Source organism: Scylla paramamosain, chromosome 1 (assembly GCF_035594125.1).
Source record: "Scylla paramamosain isolate STU-SP2022 chromosome 1, ASM3559412v1, whole genome shotgun sequence".
NCBI classification, from domain to species: domain Eukaryota; kingdom Metazoa; phylum Arthropoda; class Malacostraca; order Decapoda; family Portunidae; genus Scylla; species Scylla paramamosain.
The window spans coordinates 37,322,969-37,341,656 of record NC_087151.1 but is presented as its reverse complement, the minus strand read 5'-3'; the positions used below and the strand labels follow the sequence as shown (position 1 = coordinate 37,341,656).

Sequence of the window (18,688 nt, the reverse complement as noted above, 5' to 3'; positions counted from 1 at the left end):
GGGGACCTCCCCCCTACCAAATTTCACTACATCAGTTCGGTTTTTTTTTTTTTTTTGTGTGTAAAGCAGACACAACCACACACAGACTTTTATTATATAAGATTTCTTTTTATTTAGTGATGTTTCCTCTTGTACACAATCTCTCTCTCTCTCTCTCTCTCTCTCTCTCTCTCTCTCTCTCTCTCTCTCTCTCTCTCTCTCTCTCTCTCTCTCGTTATCACCAAATCCTTCTGGTTGAGAGAGAGAGAGAGAGAGAGAGAGAGAGAGAGAGAGAGAGAGAGAGAGAGAGAGCTCAGCTTCAGTGCTGTCATTACCAGCACCATCCTGCGCTTCGTGGCACTAATGAGACGTTCTCCTCAGCACTGAACAACAATGAAACTTTTCGTGATTATTTACATAACGAGTACCTTGTTATTTGTCTTATATCTCTTTTCACTTCATTTTCTTGACTAATTATTGAAACTGCCCTCATGGTAGACTGCTTAATTTCCGATTGTGTGAAGTGAAGTGCAGTGGCGAATGAGTATATGTTGGTCGCTGAGATAAAGATATGACTTGTAATAATGGTTTTCTACTACAGCCTGTGGAGTATTACTATTAAGAAAGGATACAAGGTTATTCTATAAAAAGTCTCTCTCTCTCTCTCTCTCTCTCTCTCTCTCTCTCTCTCTCTCTCTCTCTCTCTCTCTCTCTCTCTCTCTCTCTCTCTCTCTCTCTCTCTCTCTCTATATATATATATATATATATATATTATAAAATGTTATTCTGTAAAAGTCAGCTGTCGTTTCTATAAGGTCCCCATTTACATACAGGATTATTAGTATTAAAATAGGATATAAGGTTATTTAATACAAGGTGTCATCCCTCTCTTGATTGTTTTAAAAGCATCGTAAGATATGTGTGTGTGTGTGTGTGTGTGTGTGTGTGTGTGTGTGTGTGTGTATTGGCCAGCTATTTCAGGCCACCCTATGAAAACTTCGGTCAGGTCTCCATCTAGTTCTCTTTCTGTCCAGTCTTGTATTGCATTCTCTTATTGTCCCTATATCATTTGTTCCTTGCATGGCGCTTGTTTCCAATTATTTTTGTTTTCTTTTAATTATAATGAAAATGTTTTCAGCTTTCGTCTACTCCCTATTCAATGATATATTGTGAGTTGTTTCACCTCGTTAATTTTTCGAAGCATACTCGTACCTACGCCTGTTTCCTACTCTAGTCAAATGTTCTCTTATCTATTTACACACTTAAATTCTACCCTTGTATGGAGTTTCTTCACATTTATTTTTATGTTGTATTTTTGAAGTTTGTTGAATTCTTACTTATCTTTCGTGATTAATCAACGGCTCCTATTTCATATCCTGCTGTTTCTTTTCATTATCAAGCACTGGGGTCTACTTCTTGGAACTCATGAATATCCCTGAGTGGCCTTGGGCACTAACGTCTTATTTTACGATAATTCTTACGAGCCTTATTTTCTTTTCTAACAACGGACTGTGCAGCGTGACATGATGCCTCGTGAAGCACTGGAGAAAATCGCATCTTGTTGGGTGTGAGTTGTACATCATTGGATGTCCCACACAAGGCTTGCCACTCTTCACAGGGCACCTGAAGCCTCTAGTCATGAATCAAAGCCTGGGAGCAGACGTGCCAACATTATACCGTAACATCTGAGCGAATACAGATGTCTGGGTGCGCTCTCGTCTCGCCAGTGATGAGTTTTTACAGTTCAGATAGTTCATTGTTCAGTTCAGATTGTTGATCAGTGTACGAATGTGAGATGGGAATAATATAGTTTACATTATACAGTTCCTGTCCATCAGACCAACAGCCGTGATGCAAGTGTTCGTGGGACTTATGATATCAAGTCTATCATTTCAAGAATATCGGTCACATGGAAGTGTTTTGTGTATCATTACTCCGGTCACCAGTCCGTGCCCTGCTAAATGTGTGTATGGTGATTACATCACATACATTACTACCAACAAGGGAACGCTTTGGTAATATATAAAGACCGGCGATCATTGACTCTAGCTTCCTTAAAATGAGGACCATCCATTTGTTTGAAGAGTGAACTTGAGAGCACAGCCACGGTTGGATCTTCATCCATTGACGAAAGGCTTGTCTTTGGTCAAGCGTGGCGCGGCGCCATTCCCACTTGATCTTTAAAACAAATAACGAAATAGACCTTGCTTTTGAGTAAACTGGTGGCTGTTTATGATGGGAAATACTTCGTTATCATGGATGGAAGAGGTGGAATTTTGTTTTGTTACTGATGGCCTTAACTACATCGAGTAAAACGTACATATAGTAGTTTATCTTGTCATTTTTTTTTATAATACTTGAAGTGTTGTCATTGGTTTAAGCTGTTTGCCGTCCCTTGCAAAATGTGTACATATTTTCCTTCACGACTGTCTTAGTTAATTTCAAATATCTGTTATCATAAATAATGGAAATACGATAGGAAAACAGAGAAATGATGTTAATAAATAGTCATGACAAGTGGCCCTGACATTGTTCGACAGTTTCCAAAATTCCAACCAGCAGAACATCCACTGAAGCGGTGCTGGTGACTGGCGCTGCGTTGAGCTGCGTCACTTGACCATCCAAGCGAGGCGGTGCACGGGTGGTGAATGTTGATGGTTGTGAGGTGGTGAACGTCGCGGTGACGGGCAGCATTAATCGCAGGCTATCCTCGCCATCCGTCATCACGTAGGAGAGAAAGGTACAGTGTGTCAAAGGTGCCACTATGTCTCTCAGATTGTTTGTTGATCATTGCATAAATGTGAAGTGGAAATGATATAGTTTACATTGTACAGTTCGTGATCATCAGACCAGCAACCGTGATGGAAGTGTTCCAGTGACTCAGATATCCAAGTCTATCGTTCCAAGAATATTAATCACATGAAAGTGTTTTGTGCCTGCCAAGCGTAAATGCACTGTTGTGATCACGTCCATGCCTGCAGCTTGATCGGGAACACTGGGGACATAGGGTCATATCCTTAAGCGTTTTAGCGTCACAGTTGCTTCAGTAGGCTCTAGTTTAGTGGAAATTAGTGGAGTTATCAATGAAATTTTCATGATTGTCGAACAGTGAGAATTCGACAAGTATTCTGCATCATCAATGGGCAAGGCACACAAGAGAATCTGCCACTGACTAATAATGTCCGTAGTCTTTAAAAATGTTCTTTATGAGAAGCCAAAGAAATATCGGGCGTGATCAACTTCCGAGGCTCGTGTCAAGACGAAGCAATGAATTTTTATTTTATATTTTATATAAATATTTTTTTTACGAAAAAAGTTATACCAGAATTATTACCTTTTAATTAATTAATTAATTAATTTATTTATTTTAGCATTATATCGATTTATTTTGGGTATCATTATACTCGTATTCCCTACCCTGCCGTGCTTTGACCACCGTCTCTCAACACGCCTTCTTCCAGCACCAGCAGCAGCAACATCAAGGAACATAAGTTTACAGAATTATGTCCATCCCACTCTGGAAGACGAAACCTGACGTTTCTTGTTCTGGTAACATCATATACTTCATTGTTATATACAGTACGTAATCACTGTCTTTTGCATGTAACCTTGCTTAACCCACTGATAAGAGGCAATAAGGATGCATAGTCCGTTTAACTTTGGTTTCCCACCATGCATCGCACCGGTGACGTCACATTATAAAAGCAAATGACCGTTTTGGTGAACAAGTCTTGAAATGGGTACACATTATGGAGATTTGTGCAATATATTCATGCTTTAATAACACGCACTATCTAAAAACGAAGTGCATACATTTTTTTTTATAGGTTCCCAAGATAACCAAAGGCATGTGCTAATTGGGAACGAAATGTTAACTTACATATAAATTGCTGGTAAGGAGCTTATATTGAACTACAGTATAGTTGCCCTAATATTCCTTTGCATTTCTTTCATCCATTTCTTTGTATTCCTTCAAATACAATCAATATAATGTGGTGAAAAGATGAATAGGCCTTGCTTTCGGCTGAATATTCACGAGTTAAAAAAAAAAAAAACGTTTTCTCTAGTAATTTAGACAAGTGGAGGGGGTCTAATGTATTTTTAATAATTTTATATATATATATATATATATATATATATATATATATATATATATATATATATATATATATATATATATATATATATAATTCTATTTTTTTCCCTTCATTGATTAATTGTGCGTTATGCTGATACTGCAAGTTTTGCTTGCTGGTACTGCAAGTATTGTTGACACAATACAAATGAATCCAGCATGATAATAAGCGAGTATCAGCCAAAATATTTTTTTTCCGCTTTATTTCACTGTTCCATATGCATCAGGCTCATCAGTAACACATGAGAGGGTTGTGAACGTCATCAATGACGTTTCAGTGGACTATCCTTCGTCTCATCCTTGGCTTAACCTCTCTCTCTCTCTCTCTCTCTCTCTCTCTCTCTCTCTCTCTCTCTCTCTCTCTCTTAAAACAGATGAATAGATAAGAAAAGTAAACGAATAGATGAAAATACTAAAATTAACAAGTAAATTAATATACTGAATGAAGAATTTCGATGGTAATGACGTCTATGACAATTATACGTTGCTATTGTAACTGATATTCATGATTACTGTATGTGTGCTTCAACTTTTATGTATATTTCAACGCTTCTGTTTCACTTAAAACTAGTTCGAGCATTGCTTCTGTTACCTTTGCTTCATTACACTAATTCAAATGCTTCGTTATATTGATTAATTTTGGCCGTATCTCTAGTCCTCATCCACCAAAGTTCGCTTCATTTAATGTTATTTATTCTTATTGATTAGTTGAAGGAAGCCCCAGGCTCTCATTACAGACTTCAGCTTCCTTAGATCAGTTGTACCCATAAGCTTGTCTCGATTTTGAACTATTGACTGACGCTTTCGTAGTCAATTAATCAAATCAAATGAAGCAAAATAAAATCCTTAATAAGATGTTGCCTCATTGGTTTTCTAATATTCACGCCAATTATTTAACACGAAAAAAAAGGGTTTTATCTACACCGTGTGGAATTTGTATTTTATTTGCTTATAGAATCACTGTGAATTATTTGTGGTTGATGTATTTTATTTGCACAAGGCAACATACATGACTATAGCATTGCAACACGACCTCGATCAATAAGCTGTTCCATGCTTCTCGTTATCACGTCACCGTGTAGTGGCCTCTTATCACTTACATATTTCACAACCTATATACTGAAACGCTTTGGGTTCCCAGAAGGACGATTTTCAAAGGCCACACCGATGATTTGTCGGCTTCCCATGTTTCTTTTTTTTTTTTCGCAGTGATGGTGCAGAATCGTTGTTAAGCTGTCACTAAAAAGATGAAAAGCTTCTTGCAAACACCATGAACTACCTGTACAGCCTATCAGAAATACTAAAGACATGGCGCCGAAACTTTTGAGAAATCCAAGTCATCGTCAATGACCGTCCAGTTTTCATAATTTTTTTTTCATGTCGGAATTATGGCGGCGCTTGGCACTTACAGGCAGGGAACATGGGAAAACTTGGACTCTTAACCCTGCCTCATAACCGCTTCATACTTTGCAGCTCATCTAAACTTCAGCAAATATTATGAGAAGAGCTCGTTCAGTGACTGGCGGTGGCTGACAGCACCCTCATAGCCTCTTAACTTTTTTACTTCTTTTAATGCCTGGTGTTTAGAACGCTCTGTCTACTTCAATTACATAAATCAAATGATCGATGATATCTAAAAATTGTCACGTAGTAGGCATGTGATATGTATGTAATGGTCATGCTTCTTTGGCACCACTCTGTCATGTGTGTGTGTGTGTGTGTGTGTGTGTGTGTGTGTGTGTGTGTGTGTGTGTGTGTGTGTGTGTGTGTGTGTATTCCCTCACTAACTTTCTTCTCTGTCTTCTCACAGGTGAGTATCGCCAATAGAGCTGTAGGTGAATAAGGTATGTGATTAAGAACCTTAATAGCTTCCTTATCTTCTGATCAGGTGGATAAAACTCCCGTATTCAGAAACGCTTTGCTCTCTCATCGCGACTATTTTCAGAGGCTACGGAGATGATTAGCCGGGTTCTCAAGAGTGTTTTTCCTGTTAATAATGTCAATGTTTTTAATCTGTCACTAAAACCATAAAAACACTCTTAGGAACCCGTGTCACTTCCACTAGAGCCTTTTGAAAATAGTCAAGATGCGGCGTAGAAGAGTTTTAGAATATGGCCCTCAAGCATTTCATCTTTGTGATTCCCTTTTGAATGTCTTGTGGTAAATGAATGGAGCAGATGTTAAAGATACATCTAACGGTAATCGAATATAATTGTACGAGGAACTGACAATGACGAATGGAATTTAGAAGCGAGGACAGTTCGCTTCTCTTGGAATGCTTCACGTCAACAGACAGATAGCCAGCGACATTTTCAGCGGTAACACGTTGAGGTGTATTAACTTTTCACGCATATTCATTTGGATTCCCACAATGTCGTTTATTAATCTTGTTTTTCTGTATGAGATAATCTTGTTAAAGTTTTACGTAGATATTCGTAGCTTGTATAATCTATGCGGGTATTCGGTATGGTGGGAATTACTTTACAATATAAACACATTCCCGTGCTTTGTGGACGTAAAAGTGTTCAGCCTTGTCTGCTGTGTTACGCTGAAAAGTGACATTGGGTATTCCGGAATGGAAGAGCGCTACGGCAGCAGTAATGGGAGTAGTGGTGGTGATGGTATATACTACAGCTAAATTTATGATGATTGCAGTGCTGGTGATGGTGGTGGTGGTATTAAAGTAAAGGCTAACAGTTGTAATAATGATAATGATTACAACAGTGTTAGTGGGTTGCTGGTGGTGGTGGCTGAAGATCTGTATATAGAAATTATGGTGATTGCCGTTGTGGTGATGTTGGTGGTGGTTGTGGTGATGATTATAGTAAAGTTTAGAGTGACAGGTGTAATAATGATAGTAGTTGTAGTGGCAATGGTAGTAATAATGGTGACAAATGTTAAGGTATTGGTAACAGTGAGTGTAGGAAAAGAGAAGAGAAACTCTACTAGCTTAAGTAAAACCTCAGAAATTGTCCCTAAATTGGACGAAAACTTGAGAATTCAACATTTGTTTCATTTCAGGCAATTGCATGCACAAGAACCATTCACATCACTGGACTGTGTATGTTTTGTTTTCAATCAATACACTCACCTTTTTATCACAATTTTACAAGTGACACCAACTGTTGTCCTTTTCTGGCAGTTGTTAACGTAAAAGCCATTCTCACCATTTCACATGACTATCTGTTTCGTTTTCTATTAATACATTTGCCTTTTTATTACAATTCTCAAAGTCTATCCTCTTGTAATACCTTCATGGAATATCGTTTTGAACGCACCAGTATGATGAACGAGTCTACGTTAGTGGGCACGAAACCAACAGTGTGTAATACAAATATCAAATGCCATTACCAAGCTCGTGACGTAGCCGGAAATAATGCATGTGAGAATTGAAGGCTTGGCTGGTGCTTGGTAGTTTTGTATACCAAAGAATATTAACACGATCTGACAGGTTGGTAATAGGTTATCTGTACAACCAAAGATGGGGTTATTAAAAGCAGCAGTAATAATTTTTGGAGGATATTGAATGTGCTCTCTCTCTCTCTCTCTCTCTCTCTCTCTCTCTCTCTCTCTCTCTCTCTCTCTCTCTCTCTCTCTCTCTCTCTCTCTCTCTTGCCTCTTGTAGTATTTTCATCATCATTTTCAGTGTTTCCTCCCTTGTTTTTTACATCGCAATCACACCGGTGCCTCTCAGTGGGCGGACAAAATGTGCCGCTATAAGTGAGGACGTTTGGTGAGGCGGAGAATGCTTAAATTACCTTCTTCCTTTACCTGACAGGAAAATAATAATAGTAATGATGATAATGATGATAATGATAATAATAGTAATAATAGTAATAATAATAATAATAATAATAATAATAATAATAATAATAATAATAATAATAATATGCTCATGGTTGACAGTCATGCATGAAAATGATGAGGTCTATCGTTTATACCATGCAAAACTACCGTGTTTAGATGAATGAATATTATGTACTTCTTACAGTGTGTGTGTGTGTGTGTGTGTGTGTGTGTGTGTAATAATAATAATAATAATAATAATAATATACGGTTTATTCTTTAGGCAGTCAACAAACTGAAAATGTACAAAATGTACATTGGGTGTGTGTGTGTGTGTGTGTGTGTGTGTGTGTGAGAGAGAGAGAGAGAGAGAGAGAGAGAGAGAGAGAGAGAGAGAGAGAGAGAGAGAGAGAGAGAGAGAGAGAGAGAGAGAGAGAGAGAGAGTAGCCTTTTAGTGTCAGTACAGGAAGCGATGACATTGAGTCCCAGGGAGCAAAATCAGATAGGATGTAAATAGCTTGAAGATAACGCCCTAAATGTACACTTGTGCGTAGAACAAAGACATCACCATGGAAGGCCATCTAAGTGTTATCTGCCTCAGGATGTGCGCAGGATGTCCATGGCTGTGAGCTAAATGTTTGTTATGTATGTGTGTGTTTGTGTGTGTGTGTGTGTGTGTGTGTATTTGTGATCCTGTATAAGGAATTTTGTTTTCCTCTATTGAATTTGAGCGGCAGTAAGATTTTTCAACTTAACTTTGAATACACACACACACACACACACACACACACACACACACACACACACACACACACACACACACACACACACACACACACACACACACACACACACACACACACACACACACCACCACCACCACCACCACCTCGGTTTGTCCTAAAGTGAGGTGTTCCCAAAGGCACTAAAGTAGGCGCTTTCTGTTTCCTTATTTCAATTAATAATGGCTTAGGAACACACATCACAGGAGGAAATATGTGGATGACTCCGCCAATGCATCCAGCTTCAGCACTGTTAACTCAAGCTTCAGTCCACAGCAAACTGTTCTTTAATTAGTTTATGAGTGGTGACGTAAGCAAAATTATCAGGGTCGTTCACTAATCATGATAGGATAAGAAATTATTGGTTCGAGCTTGATAAGTTAGATAAAAAAAGAAAAAAGAGAAATGGAAATGAACTAGTTCTCAAGTAGAGTAGCAAATGGATGGAATAGATTCAGTAATAAAGTTGTTAGTGCCGGGACATTAGGAAGCTTTAAAAAGACGAGGGAAATTTATGGATGAGGATGATACTGGTAGGTACAGTACGTTTCATACAGGGACTGTCAAATGTAGGCCTTAAGGCTTCTTGCAGCTTTCCTGATTTTCTGATGTTCTTATGTTATAAGTTCAAAGTATCCTTGATAATTTTCTTCCCTGGACTACAGAAAATGATGTAACATTTAATACCACTAAAACTGTGTCAATGTGCATAACTCTACGTGCGCCCAACATACTTAACACCAAACGTCCTTCCGGTGGTTGACACAGCCAGCCTAATCTAACCTAACCTAATCTACTAACCTAATCTCGAACGTCCTTCATGTGGTTAACACAGCTACACTAACCTAGTCATAAGCGTCCTTCAGGTGGCAGCCACAGTTAAACTTCTGGGAATTAGCCCGGACAGCGAACTCTTCTGCAGATGCCACGTCACTGTGGTTATTTGCTCGGCTACACAGTGCCACCGGTTCCTACTGCGACGCCTCACATCCCTAGGCGCTTTTCTGGATGAAACGAAGTAGATATACAGTCTTTATGCTGCACCTGCCTGGTTCTTTTCATCAATCAATACACAGAGAGACTCACTTGAAAAGATTCAGGTAAAATCCTTTGTCTGGCCTTTACAACCTACGATCAAGCCTTCCTGGCCTTCACCTTAACCCCCCCCCACCTCAAGAACAGCAATCACGAGGGTCTATAAATATTTGGTGACCCAGAACGCAAGAGCTTCCCTTCTTCCCTCGCCCCCATTCCTTACTCCCCACCGTACATGATGAACCTCCTCACCTCACTCAGAGCCCGTTTATCGTTCTGGTTTTACCACTACTACTTACTACTACTACGAATTCACAGCTGTGGAATTTAATGCATAACTACATCTTTCAAGTTACAATTCTCTTCGGCACTCAAGTGGGCTTTTTTTTTTTTTTTTTTCAAATCTGTTGTTGGCAGTTAGCCAGTGCCTTTCTTACTTACTTTACTTTATAACGAAAAAAAATCACTTGATACTACTACTGTTACTACTACTGCTACTACTACTACTACTACTACTACTACTACTACTGCTGCTGATGCTGATGCTGCTGCTGCTGCTGCTGCTGATGCTGATGCTACTACTACTACTACTACTACTACTACTACTACTACTACTACTACTACTACTACTACTACTACTACTGCTATGGCTACCACTACTTCTGTTTCTACTACTAGTACTTCCACTACTACTACTACTACTACTACTACTACTACTACTACTACTACTACTACTACTACTACTACTGACGCGTGAATCTATCTCGTGGGCTTGGTATAAGTATACATTTGTGTCATGAATTGCGTCCAACACACACACACACACACACACACCCACACACACACCACATCGACTCTCTCTCTCTCTCTCTCTCTCTCTCTCTCTCTCTCTCTCTCTGTCTCTCTCTCTTTCTCTCTCTCTCTCTCTCGTACCGAACACAGGTGGAAGGCGCCGTAGCTTGTGACGTTAACGGCCAGCGGGTGTTATTGGAGCTTCGGACTCGTTACTACTTTATAGTGCCGTGTGTGTGTGTGTGTGTGTGTGTGTGTGTGTGTGTGTGTGTGTGTGTGTGTGTGTGTGTGTTTTACCGAATACGAAGAATAAAAGGAAAAATGTCCGGTCTACTCAACGACAAAAAAAAAAAAAGTGCTTGTGGAAGTACACAGCAATATCTATGGTTGCTTGATTCATCTGTTTTTGCGTCACGAACCATGACTGTCAGTTACTGCTCGTTCACCGGCGTTCTTTAGGGCAGGATGAGGAATGAGTCTAGCGCCTGCCGTGTGTCTGCCCTCATGAGTGCCGGCACCGCAGGGAGGGAAGCCGCATCACTCTCTCCATACTCTCCCTCACTCTCATAACGCTCAAACATAAACACTGACCAATATGCACCTGAATTACAAGACAAACGACCCTTTGTTCATATCGCCAGAGTGAGAGACAACCCTCGTCATTGTGTTTACTTAAATTAAAGAAGTTAATGAAATATATAATGAAATACTAATACTGCCGTAGTAGTGCAGACCTGTGAGCTTAAGACCTTTGCAAGTTTAAACACATGGTGCAGAATAAAAAAAATTCTTACATGTCTGTATGAAAGTCGGGAGCTATTTGCATAATTTATCGTTAACGTTTTCCAAAGATATTGATTTTCCTCTCTGTACGGGATCCTTATATACAGACATCCTACTGAATCCCAAACGCTCATTATTTTGTATTTCTATGACGTACTGAAATAATGAATCTGTGAAAGTAATAGCAGATGACTCTTCTTTCCTTCGCTGGGTCTCTCTCTCTCTCTCTCTCTCTCTCTCTCTCTCTCTCTCTCTCTCTCTCTCTCTCTCTCTCTCTCTCTTAGATGGGTTATTTGTTGCGCAGAAAAAAATAATGAGTAATGTTATATAAAAATGGCATGATCATACTAATCCTCTATTTTGTGAACACATCCTTTTGAAAGTCCCCGATATAATATTCTTCCAAACTTGTATATTTGTTTTCAAATCAATTTACATATATAGGCCTCCCTGTACCAGCAGCCAGATTTCGTGGACAGCACGATGATCATAATGGTGATAATGATTATAAGGCATTAATTTCGGAATTACATCTGATTACATATCATGATTACCCAACGTGTACACACGAGATGAAACTATTTCACCAAGATTACACACTGGGGTGGAAGAGAGCGCTTCTCTGAATGCACACATGAGCTGCGAATTGGTAGTAAAGACAATCGAAATGTCCTTGTTTATATGAAAGCTGATGACTTGTTGGGACCGAGGCATGACCAAGCAGTGTTAGCGTGACCGCCATCACGAGGATCATGGTAGGAGGGCCGAGGGTGTGTGTGTGTGTGTGTGAATGGTGCAATTTGACATATATCCATGGTTGCCTTTCCCAACACAATTATCAGGCATTTGTATTATCAGGCATCAGGCACCCCAATCTTCCTGTGCCTCATCCCAGATGTGGTTGACTCAAGAGTGATTCACCGTCAATGAAGGCATTCACCACTATAAATAGAATCACCAGCAGGAAGCAGAAAAATTCAAAACCAATATAGCGGATTATGGGCGGGGCTGTGTGTCGTCACTGGTGAGTGTGATTATAGTCTATCCGGGTTAGTGGGAGGTCACGTCATGGGCAGGGCGGAGCGATGATGCAGCCACACTCACGGCCGCCAAGGGTAGGTGGTAACACAGCTCTGGCCCCTCACCTTGGTATACAGTAAGGGCCAGTAGGAATTTTGACCTTGGCAGTGGTAAAAGTTAGACGCTGAGTATGTTTAGGGCGTTGCTTTGCACCAATTTGCAGTAGGAAATGTGTGGAGAGGACGAGAATTGACGAGGCTAAGTGCTGGAGATGTTTGGCAACTTTCTACACACTGGTAATAGGGCTGCCAGATGGTGCACAACAAATTTCAGGAGATTGTGTTTAAACCTTTCAGTAGAAGAGGGTATAAATTCATAAGAATATAAGAAAATGAGGGAAGCTGCAAGAAGCCATATCAGCCCTACGTATATGTGGCAGTCCTTGCATGGAACGATTGGGAAGATTCATGTTTATCTAGACAGCAATTGACCGCAGCGCCCTGTGGAATTCACCTCCCCTGTGTTGCTGTTATTTCTTTCTTTGTATTCCTCCCCTGCCTCCTACTGTCTTTCTTGTATCCCTCCTATGTAGCTTGCTCAATAGACTAAATTATTTATCCGTTAATTCTTCTATATAATTGTGATGAATGTTGGTACAACATTTCCGGAGATCCGGCAACTTTGACAGATGAGGAGATGCACGGTGCAGCCTGTCAGTGTTGGAGAGCGCACAGTCCTTGGTAGGTTTGAGGCTCATATACGTTAACGTTTTATTCTCTCATCACGACGATTTATTTCCAAAGGCCAAAGAAATGAGAAGTCGGGTTTCAATGAGTGTCTTTTCCAACTGATAATGAAGAATCTTTGTTGATATATCCGTGGAATCATGAAAACATCCTTAAAAATCCTTACAACTTCCACTAAAGCCCGTTCAGTTGTAAGGTCCCTATGTATTTCAGAATATAGTCCTAAGTCGGCGAATGTGTTGTGATGACGTGTGGGTGGAAGATTTCAGTCGTGAAGGTATATATGTTCACGATCAGGATGTTGCCACTGGTCTCCCTACTTACACTGAGTGCCAGGGGTACAGTGTGTAGTACGAAGATTGTTCCTCGTGACACGGCTACTGCCATGCCAACACTACGCACGCATACAGTAAGTTAATGAAACAGTGCCGCATAAAAATAATCTTTATTTTATAACAACAAGTCTAACAAGATTCTAAGTTGCGATGCATGACAAGCTTCAAGCATGTTTCTTAAAAAATAAATAAATAAAAAAAATAAATCCATCTATTACGGTTGTAGTAGTAGTTTTAGCAGCAGCAGTAGTAGTACTAATAGAGGTAGTAGTAGTAGTAGTGGTAGTAGTAGTAGTACTACTACTAGTAGTAGTAGTAGTATTGGTAGTAGTAGTGATAGCAGTAGTTATGATAGTAGTAACTATTTTTGGTGCTTCTGCGTAACTTCCCTTCTTCCATCTTCCTTCCTTCCTTCGGGTTTTCTTCCCTCCTTCTTTATTTCCTCCCTCGAGCTTTATTTCTTCATTCCTCGGGTTTCTTTCCTTTTTCCCTTCATTCCTTTCTCCCTTGGGCTCAGAGAAGGGTCCTGTAGCTTCTCTGCACGCACCCTTAGTATCCAGCAGAAAAACAGCAGCAGTATATTCTGTTTCCTGTCATCTCTCCTTCTATTAGGAACACGAGGGACACATTCCCTCTTCTAAGCGTCGCCGAGAAAAACGAATAACCGGAAGGGTTTCACAATATGTGTATTTATGGATTTATCTATTTATCTTCTGCAGTGTTATTTACTTTCACTTCTCCCAGGTTTGACTTTCGTTTTGTATTCATTATGTGATTACTATTTACAGTTAAGGGCAAAAAAAAGAATACTTCCAAGTCTTAGATTTATTGATCCCTACCATAACTTTGTGTTAAGTTCTGAAATACTTTATGCGTTATGAATGTGTTGTTTTCATAATTTTCTTCCCTGAACTACGCTCATGTTCTGCCTCGTGCTTATTAGAGTCCCGTGCATGTTGGGTTTGTATAGTCTAGGGGGAGGGTGCACCAGTCCCTTACCTACCCACCTGGCTGGACCCACCGTGAAATTCCCGTTAATGACTTGGAAGTTCAGCGAAAGAAAGAACGTCTGTAGATACAGAGAACATGACGGAATAAGTCAAGTTTGCCTGGGAGTTTACAAATCTGTTGTTTGTTTGTTAATATCTACATGGTCTAGTGATCAGAATTAGGGACGCCACTGGGTCAGGCTTGACTACTGTCATCACCTTGAATTGCACGAGTTTTGTAGCATCAGTACTACGACAATGGAATTATCAAATGAAAGAATAATAATTGAATTCATCTAACGCCATATATATTAGTGATATAAAATCCTTATTACTACTCTCACTATTACCAATACTGCTGTGGTTAGAAAACAACAACAACAATGTATTGTAACATAGAGACATCAGTGGATTTGGGAAAGCAGGTTAAGCAGCATCCGGCGGGACAGGTTGTTCTCCTCGAGGCCCTCAGCGATGAGGTCCAAGTGCCCCTTCAGGTGTGACATCCTCTCCCGGTTCCTCCGGATGTGCTCTTCCTTTTCCCTCAGTTGCTGGTGACTGTCCAGGAGACACTGCTCCAACTCCTCAATCTTGTGCTGTTGAGTCTGCGTCAAGTCATACAGGCGTGTCAGGTCGGTGCGGTACTGTTCCTTGGCGGTGCTGAGTGTTGACACCTCTTGCTGTAGTTTCATCTGCATTCTGTTGTTTCCAGAATCAGGAGAAACAAATGGGGTGTTGAGAGGGCATTATACACACAATATACATCCCGTCCGGCGGCTCTGCAATTTTCGGCAATAAAGAAGAGACCATCACACATTATCACTTCACTTGACAACAAATTCGGCTCATACTTATACCCAGATTTTATACGGTTCTTTCATACAAATCTAAACGAGGCATTTAATAGGTCTGTAAGATCACTCTCTGACAACATATCCACACCACCTGTCAGCCTTTGTTGAACACCCCATTCCCCACCCTCTCACCAACCCAACTCCTCTTACTTTTTTTTCATGTCTCGATTTCGCTTGGCATATAAGGCACGTTGGCGACGTTCCTCCAGCTGGGGATCACCTGACGGCTCTATTTCGTATAACTTCTTTTTGAAGCTGTAGGTCGCATCTTCTTCTCTCTCCTCCTCAGCTATATCACCTGCAGACACATAAAAGGTAGCAGCTGTAGTATTATGCCTCCATTTCTGACTGGCAACATTCATAAAACAAGGCGGAGAGAGAGATCATAAAAGACAGACCAGATGTATTCAAAGTTGTATCGGTGGAAGGAATGTATGTTTGAACGTACTCATAATTAGAGAACATGATAAGTATCCTGCTTGTGGAAAACGAAATGATTGACATAACGATGTGCAAGACCTTGGCTGATATTGAAGATATTGAGGATTTAGGCAAGTCAAGGCCTCCCTGCGGACAAAGGGCAGGTCGAACCCCTTCACATTTCTACATCCCTTACTAATATATGCTATCAACCGCACACCATCCGTATCACAGCATCCACCACTTCTACCTCCATAAATATAAACGTCTATACCTTATAAGGTATAGACGCTTATAACTATGGACGTCTATAATATTATCGACGTATGCACAAGAGGAGAGAGGGGAGGCAGGCAGGTGGCAGGGATGTGGTAGCAAACACCTGAAGGACAGAGAGATGAGCACGCTTGGAGCACTGGGAGGCAGAGACGAAATGAGTACAGTTTACATTCTCTTGCTCTTGCTTTGGTCGGGTCGTGTATATTGAGTGTCACGCCACGTTAGGGGTTCAGTCTCTGGGTGCGCCTTCTTTGTATTACCTCTCATACCCTTCTTCAGATTAATTTCTCACATTTCAATGCGTAAGTCGTGACAAATACCTGTTATGGTCAAAGGTTGTTCCCCGGCGAAGAGAGACAACGGCTGTTGCAGAAGTACTGGGTTGCATGGTGAGCTTCCTGCCCTGTAACCTGACAAACTATTGTACAGTTGGGGAAAGGTGGCGGCGCCGTCATCCAGCCTTCTATCACAGACCTCCATGACTTAGGAGTGAGTAGCGTGCCCTGCGGCAGAATGAGACTCCGCGTTTTTTACGTCGGGTTATAAGCACAGAACATAAGTGTTACTAGGAGGCTGGGTTGCCAGCATTCACAAAGAGGAAGCTTTCATGGTTCCTCGGCTCCGCGCTCTGTTCACTGCTGTGTCATCTGAACTACCGAAGTAAGGGTACGTTTGGATGCTGCCACTGCCTACGTAGGTCTTTTGTGGAACATTGTGGGAGCTACTTCCAGGAAGATGGGAAAAAGAAAAGAGAAAGAGGAAGCTTTGGTGCAAAGCATGGATGTCCAGACACAGTGAATGAGGAAGTCCATTCATTGTTGCCATTTTCTGATACACTGACCGGGACGTCCACACAAAGGATGTATTGGGTAGCAAGTCCGAGATTCCAAAGATTAAATGTACGTAATGAGTGACTAAGCAACAACAACAAACCGCGGTCTGCCGGGGCTGCGGTAGGAATAGCATGAATAATTGTTCCTTCACCTGCTAGTATTATAAAGATCGTCAAAGCAATGTTTCCTCTCAGCTCTTCCTCCTCACCTTGATTTCCACGCACACCAGTACATGAAAATCAAGTCTCTAATCACTCTCACACAATCATCAGCACTCATATCTACAACATGACATCTCTGTGTTGGAAAGATAATAGTGATGATGAATGGGAGAAAGAGATGAGGATACCTGATGAAGAACAGAGGAAGGAGAGAAAAACGAATTTGATTAACAACTAATGTAAGAGAAAGTAAAAATTGGGGCAAATGATAATGATGTAAAGAGTGAAAGGTATTACTTATTTTTTTTTTTCATGCATTACAGAGACCCACCAAGGAAATAAAACAAAGGAAAAAAAGGAAAAAAAGTAAAAAATCCGCTGATGATGCTGTTGCCAAAAAGCGAAAGGAGTAGAAAATCCGAAAGAAATTCCATTTATTATCTGTGGTGTCTTGATGCTCTGCTCTTCTTTTGAAACGGTTCAAGTCTTAGGAAATACAAGGGGAAATACAGAACTAGGGAGAAGGTTCCAGAGTTTACCACTAAAATACGCGAAAGATTGAAAATACTGGTTGATTCTTGCATTACGAAAATGGACAAAATACGGATGAAGTTGAGCAGTCTTGTGCAGCAAGGCCACTGGACGGGGAAGGCATGCAAATTCGGAAGATCAGTAACCATGGGAGTAACGGTAAACTTAATAAAAGACAAGTCGAGAAGTAAGAGAGTCAAGACGGTTTCGTAGAGGAGAGAAGTCAAGACTCAAAGCTTGTGATTCCACCCTATGCTGAAAAAGACGAAAAGTAGGAGGACAGGTTGGAGGCAAGTCACAGCTGGAAAAGAACAATTATTCATGCGTTCGTAAACCAGGATGCAGATAATAGTGTTGGGAAATTAATTTTGCCTTGTATGGTGCCTCTTATTATTGGCATTATCTGCCAAACCTTACGTAGTTTTCAAGTGGCAATTCTTTTCTTATTCATGCTTTCCGGTGCGCTCATATATTTTTCTGTTCCCTTTTTCTCAGTGACAGCATAGAGGTTATTCTTGTCTACGAAGGCCATGTCTAATAGTCAAGTGTATTCTGCATATTTCCTTGCTTTTACCGTAATGGTGTGATTATTCTTCCTTTCCTCGTTTCGATTCTTGGAAGTCTGATATGTGTGGCTGTCCGTGCTTGCCTCGTTTCGATCCTTAAAAGTCTGATATGTGTGGGTGTCAGTGAGCGTCTTACGTTCTTTGCATGTAAACAAATATTGTTGTTGCGTTTAAGTATGCAAGTCAGGCCATAAGAAGTAAAGAATGATTAGCGAGTGCAGGAAAAGAAAGAAAAGTGAAGGATCGGGTGGGGGTAAGTGAGACTGGTAAGATGAGGATGAGTATGATGGGGAACGGAAGGAAGTTTCCTCTCTGACCGTTCTATTGGTGTTGTGGTAGACGGTCACTGTTCTTCTCCTAAGTCTATTAACAGTAGTGCTCCTCAGGGTTCTATCCTGTCACCCACTCTCTTTCTATTATTCATCAGTAATTATTGATGAATAGGATAGGACAAGAAGTTTGGCTGAGATTATAATCTAAGCAAACTTCTTGTCCTATCCACTTCTGCGCTGATGATACTACCCTGCACTTTTCCACGTCTTTGCGTAGATGTCCAACCATTCAGGAAGTATACAGCTCACGCAGGGAAGCCATAGAACGCCTGACTTCTGATCCCTCAGAATTTTTTTATTGGGTCAGTGTAAACTTAGTATTACTCAATT

General features: G+C 40.5%; 2 protein-coding genes across 9 annotated transcripts in view; one reads left to right on the top strand and one right to left on the bottom strand.

Moving 5' to 3' along the window:
• Window positions 1–2,554: 2,554 nt before the first annotated feature.
• LOC135104987 (putative neural-cadherin 2) overlaps window positions 2,555–18,688 on the top strand; it is a 188,155-nt gene continuing 172,021 nt past the window's right edge. For 4 of the 8 annotated variants that reach the window (XM_064012896.1, XM_064012870.1, XM_064012879.1 and 1 more), the window contains exon 1: window positions 2,555–2,719. The gene's annotated coding sequence lies outside the window, so the exon portion shown is untranslated. Of the gene's footprint in view, window positions 2,720–3,541; window positions 3,559–13,062; window positions 13,468–18,688 lie in introns of those variants that run through there. The other 4 variants (XM_064012902.1, XM_064012851.1, XM_064012844.1 and 1 more) reach the window with 2 other exon arrangements.
• On the bottom strand, window positions 14,204–16,473 carry LOC135105040 (uncharacterized). Its single transcript, XM_064012946.1, has 3 exons — window positions 16,256–16,473; window positions 15,387–15,534; window positions 14,204–15,081 (listed from the first exon to the last, which is right to left on the bottom strand). Exons 1-3 carry the CDS (start codon window positions 16,413–16,415, stop codon window positions 14,787–14,789), a joined length of 603 nt encoding a protein of 200 aa, XP_063869016.1. The 5' UTR covers window positions 16,416–16,473; the 3' UTR covers window positions 14,204–14,786.

Bases quoted from the DNA above. Each gene is read 5' to 3' on its own strand.
- LOC135105040 (XM_064012946.1), bottom strand. From the start codon at position 16,415: ATGGAGGTCTGTGATAGAAGGCTGGATGACGGCGCCGCCACCTTTCCC. The intron at 15,535-16,255 runs GTATTTGTCACG...ATGTGTCTGCAG, and splicing joins ACAACCTTTGACCATAACAG to GTGATATAGCTGAGGAGGAG. The intron at 15,082-15,386 runs GTAAGAGGAGTT...TGGAAACAACAG, and splicing joins AATCGAGACATGAAAAAAAA to AATGCAGATGAAACTACAGC.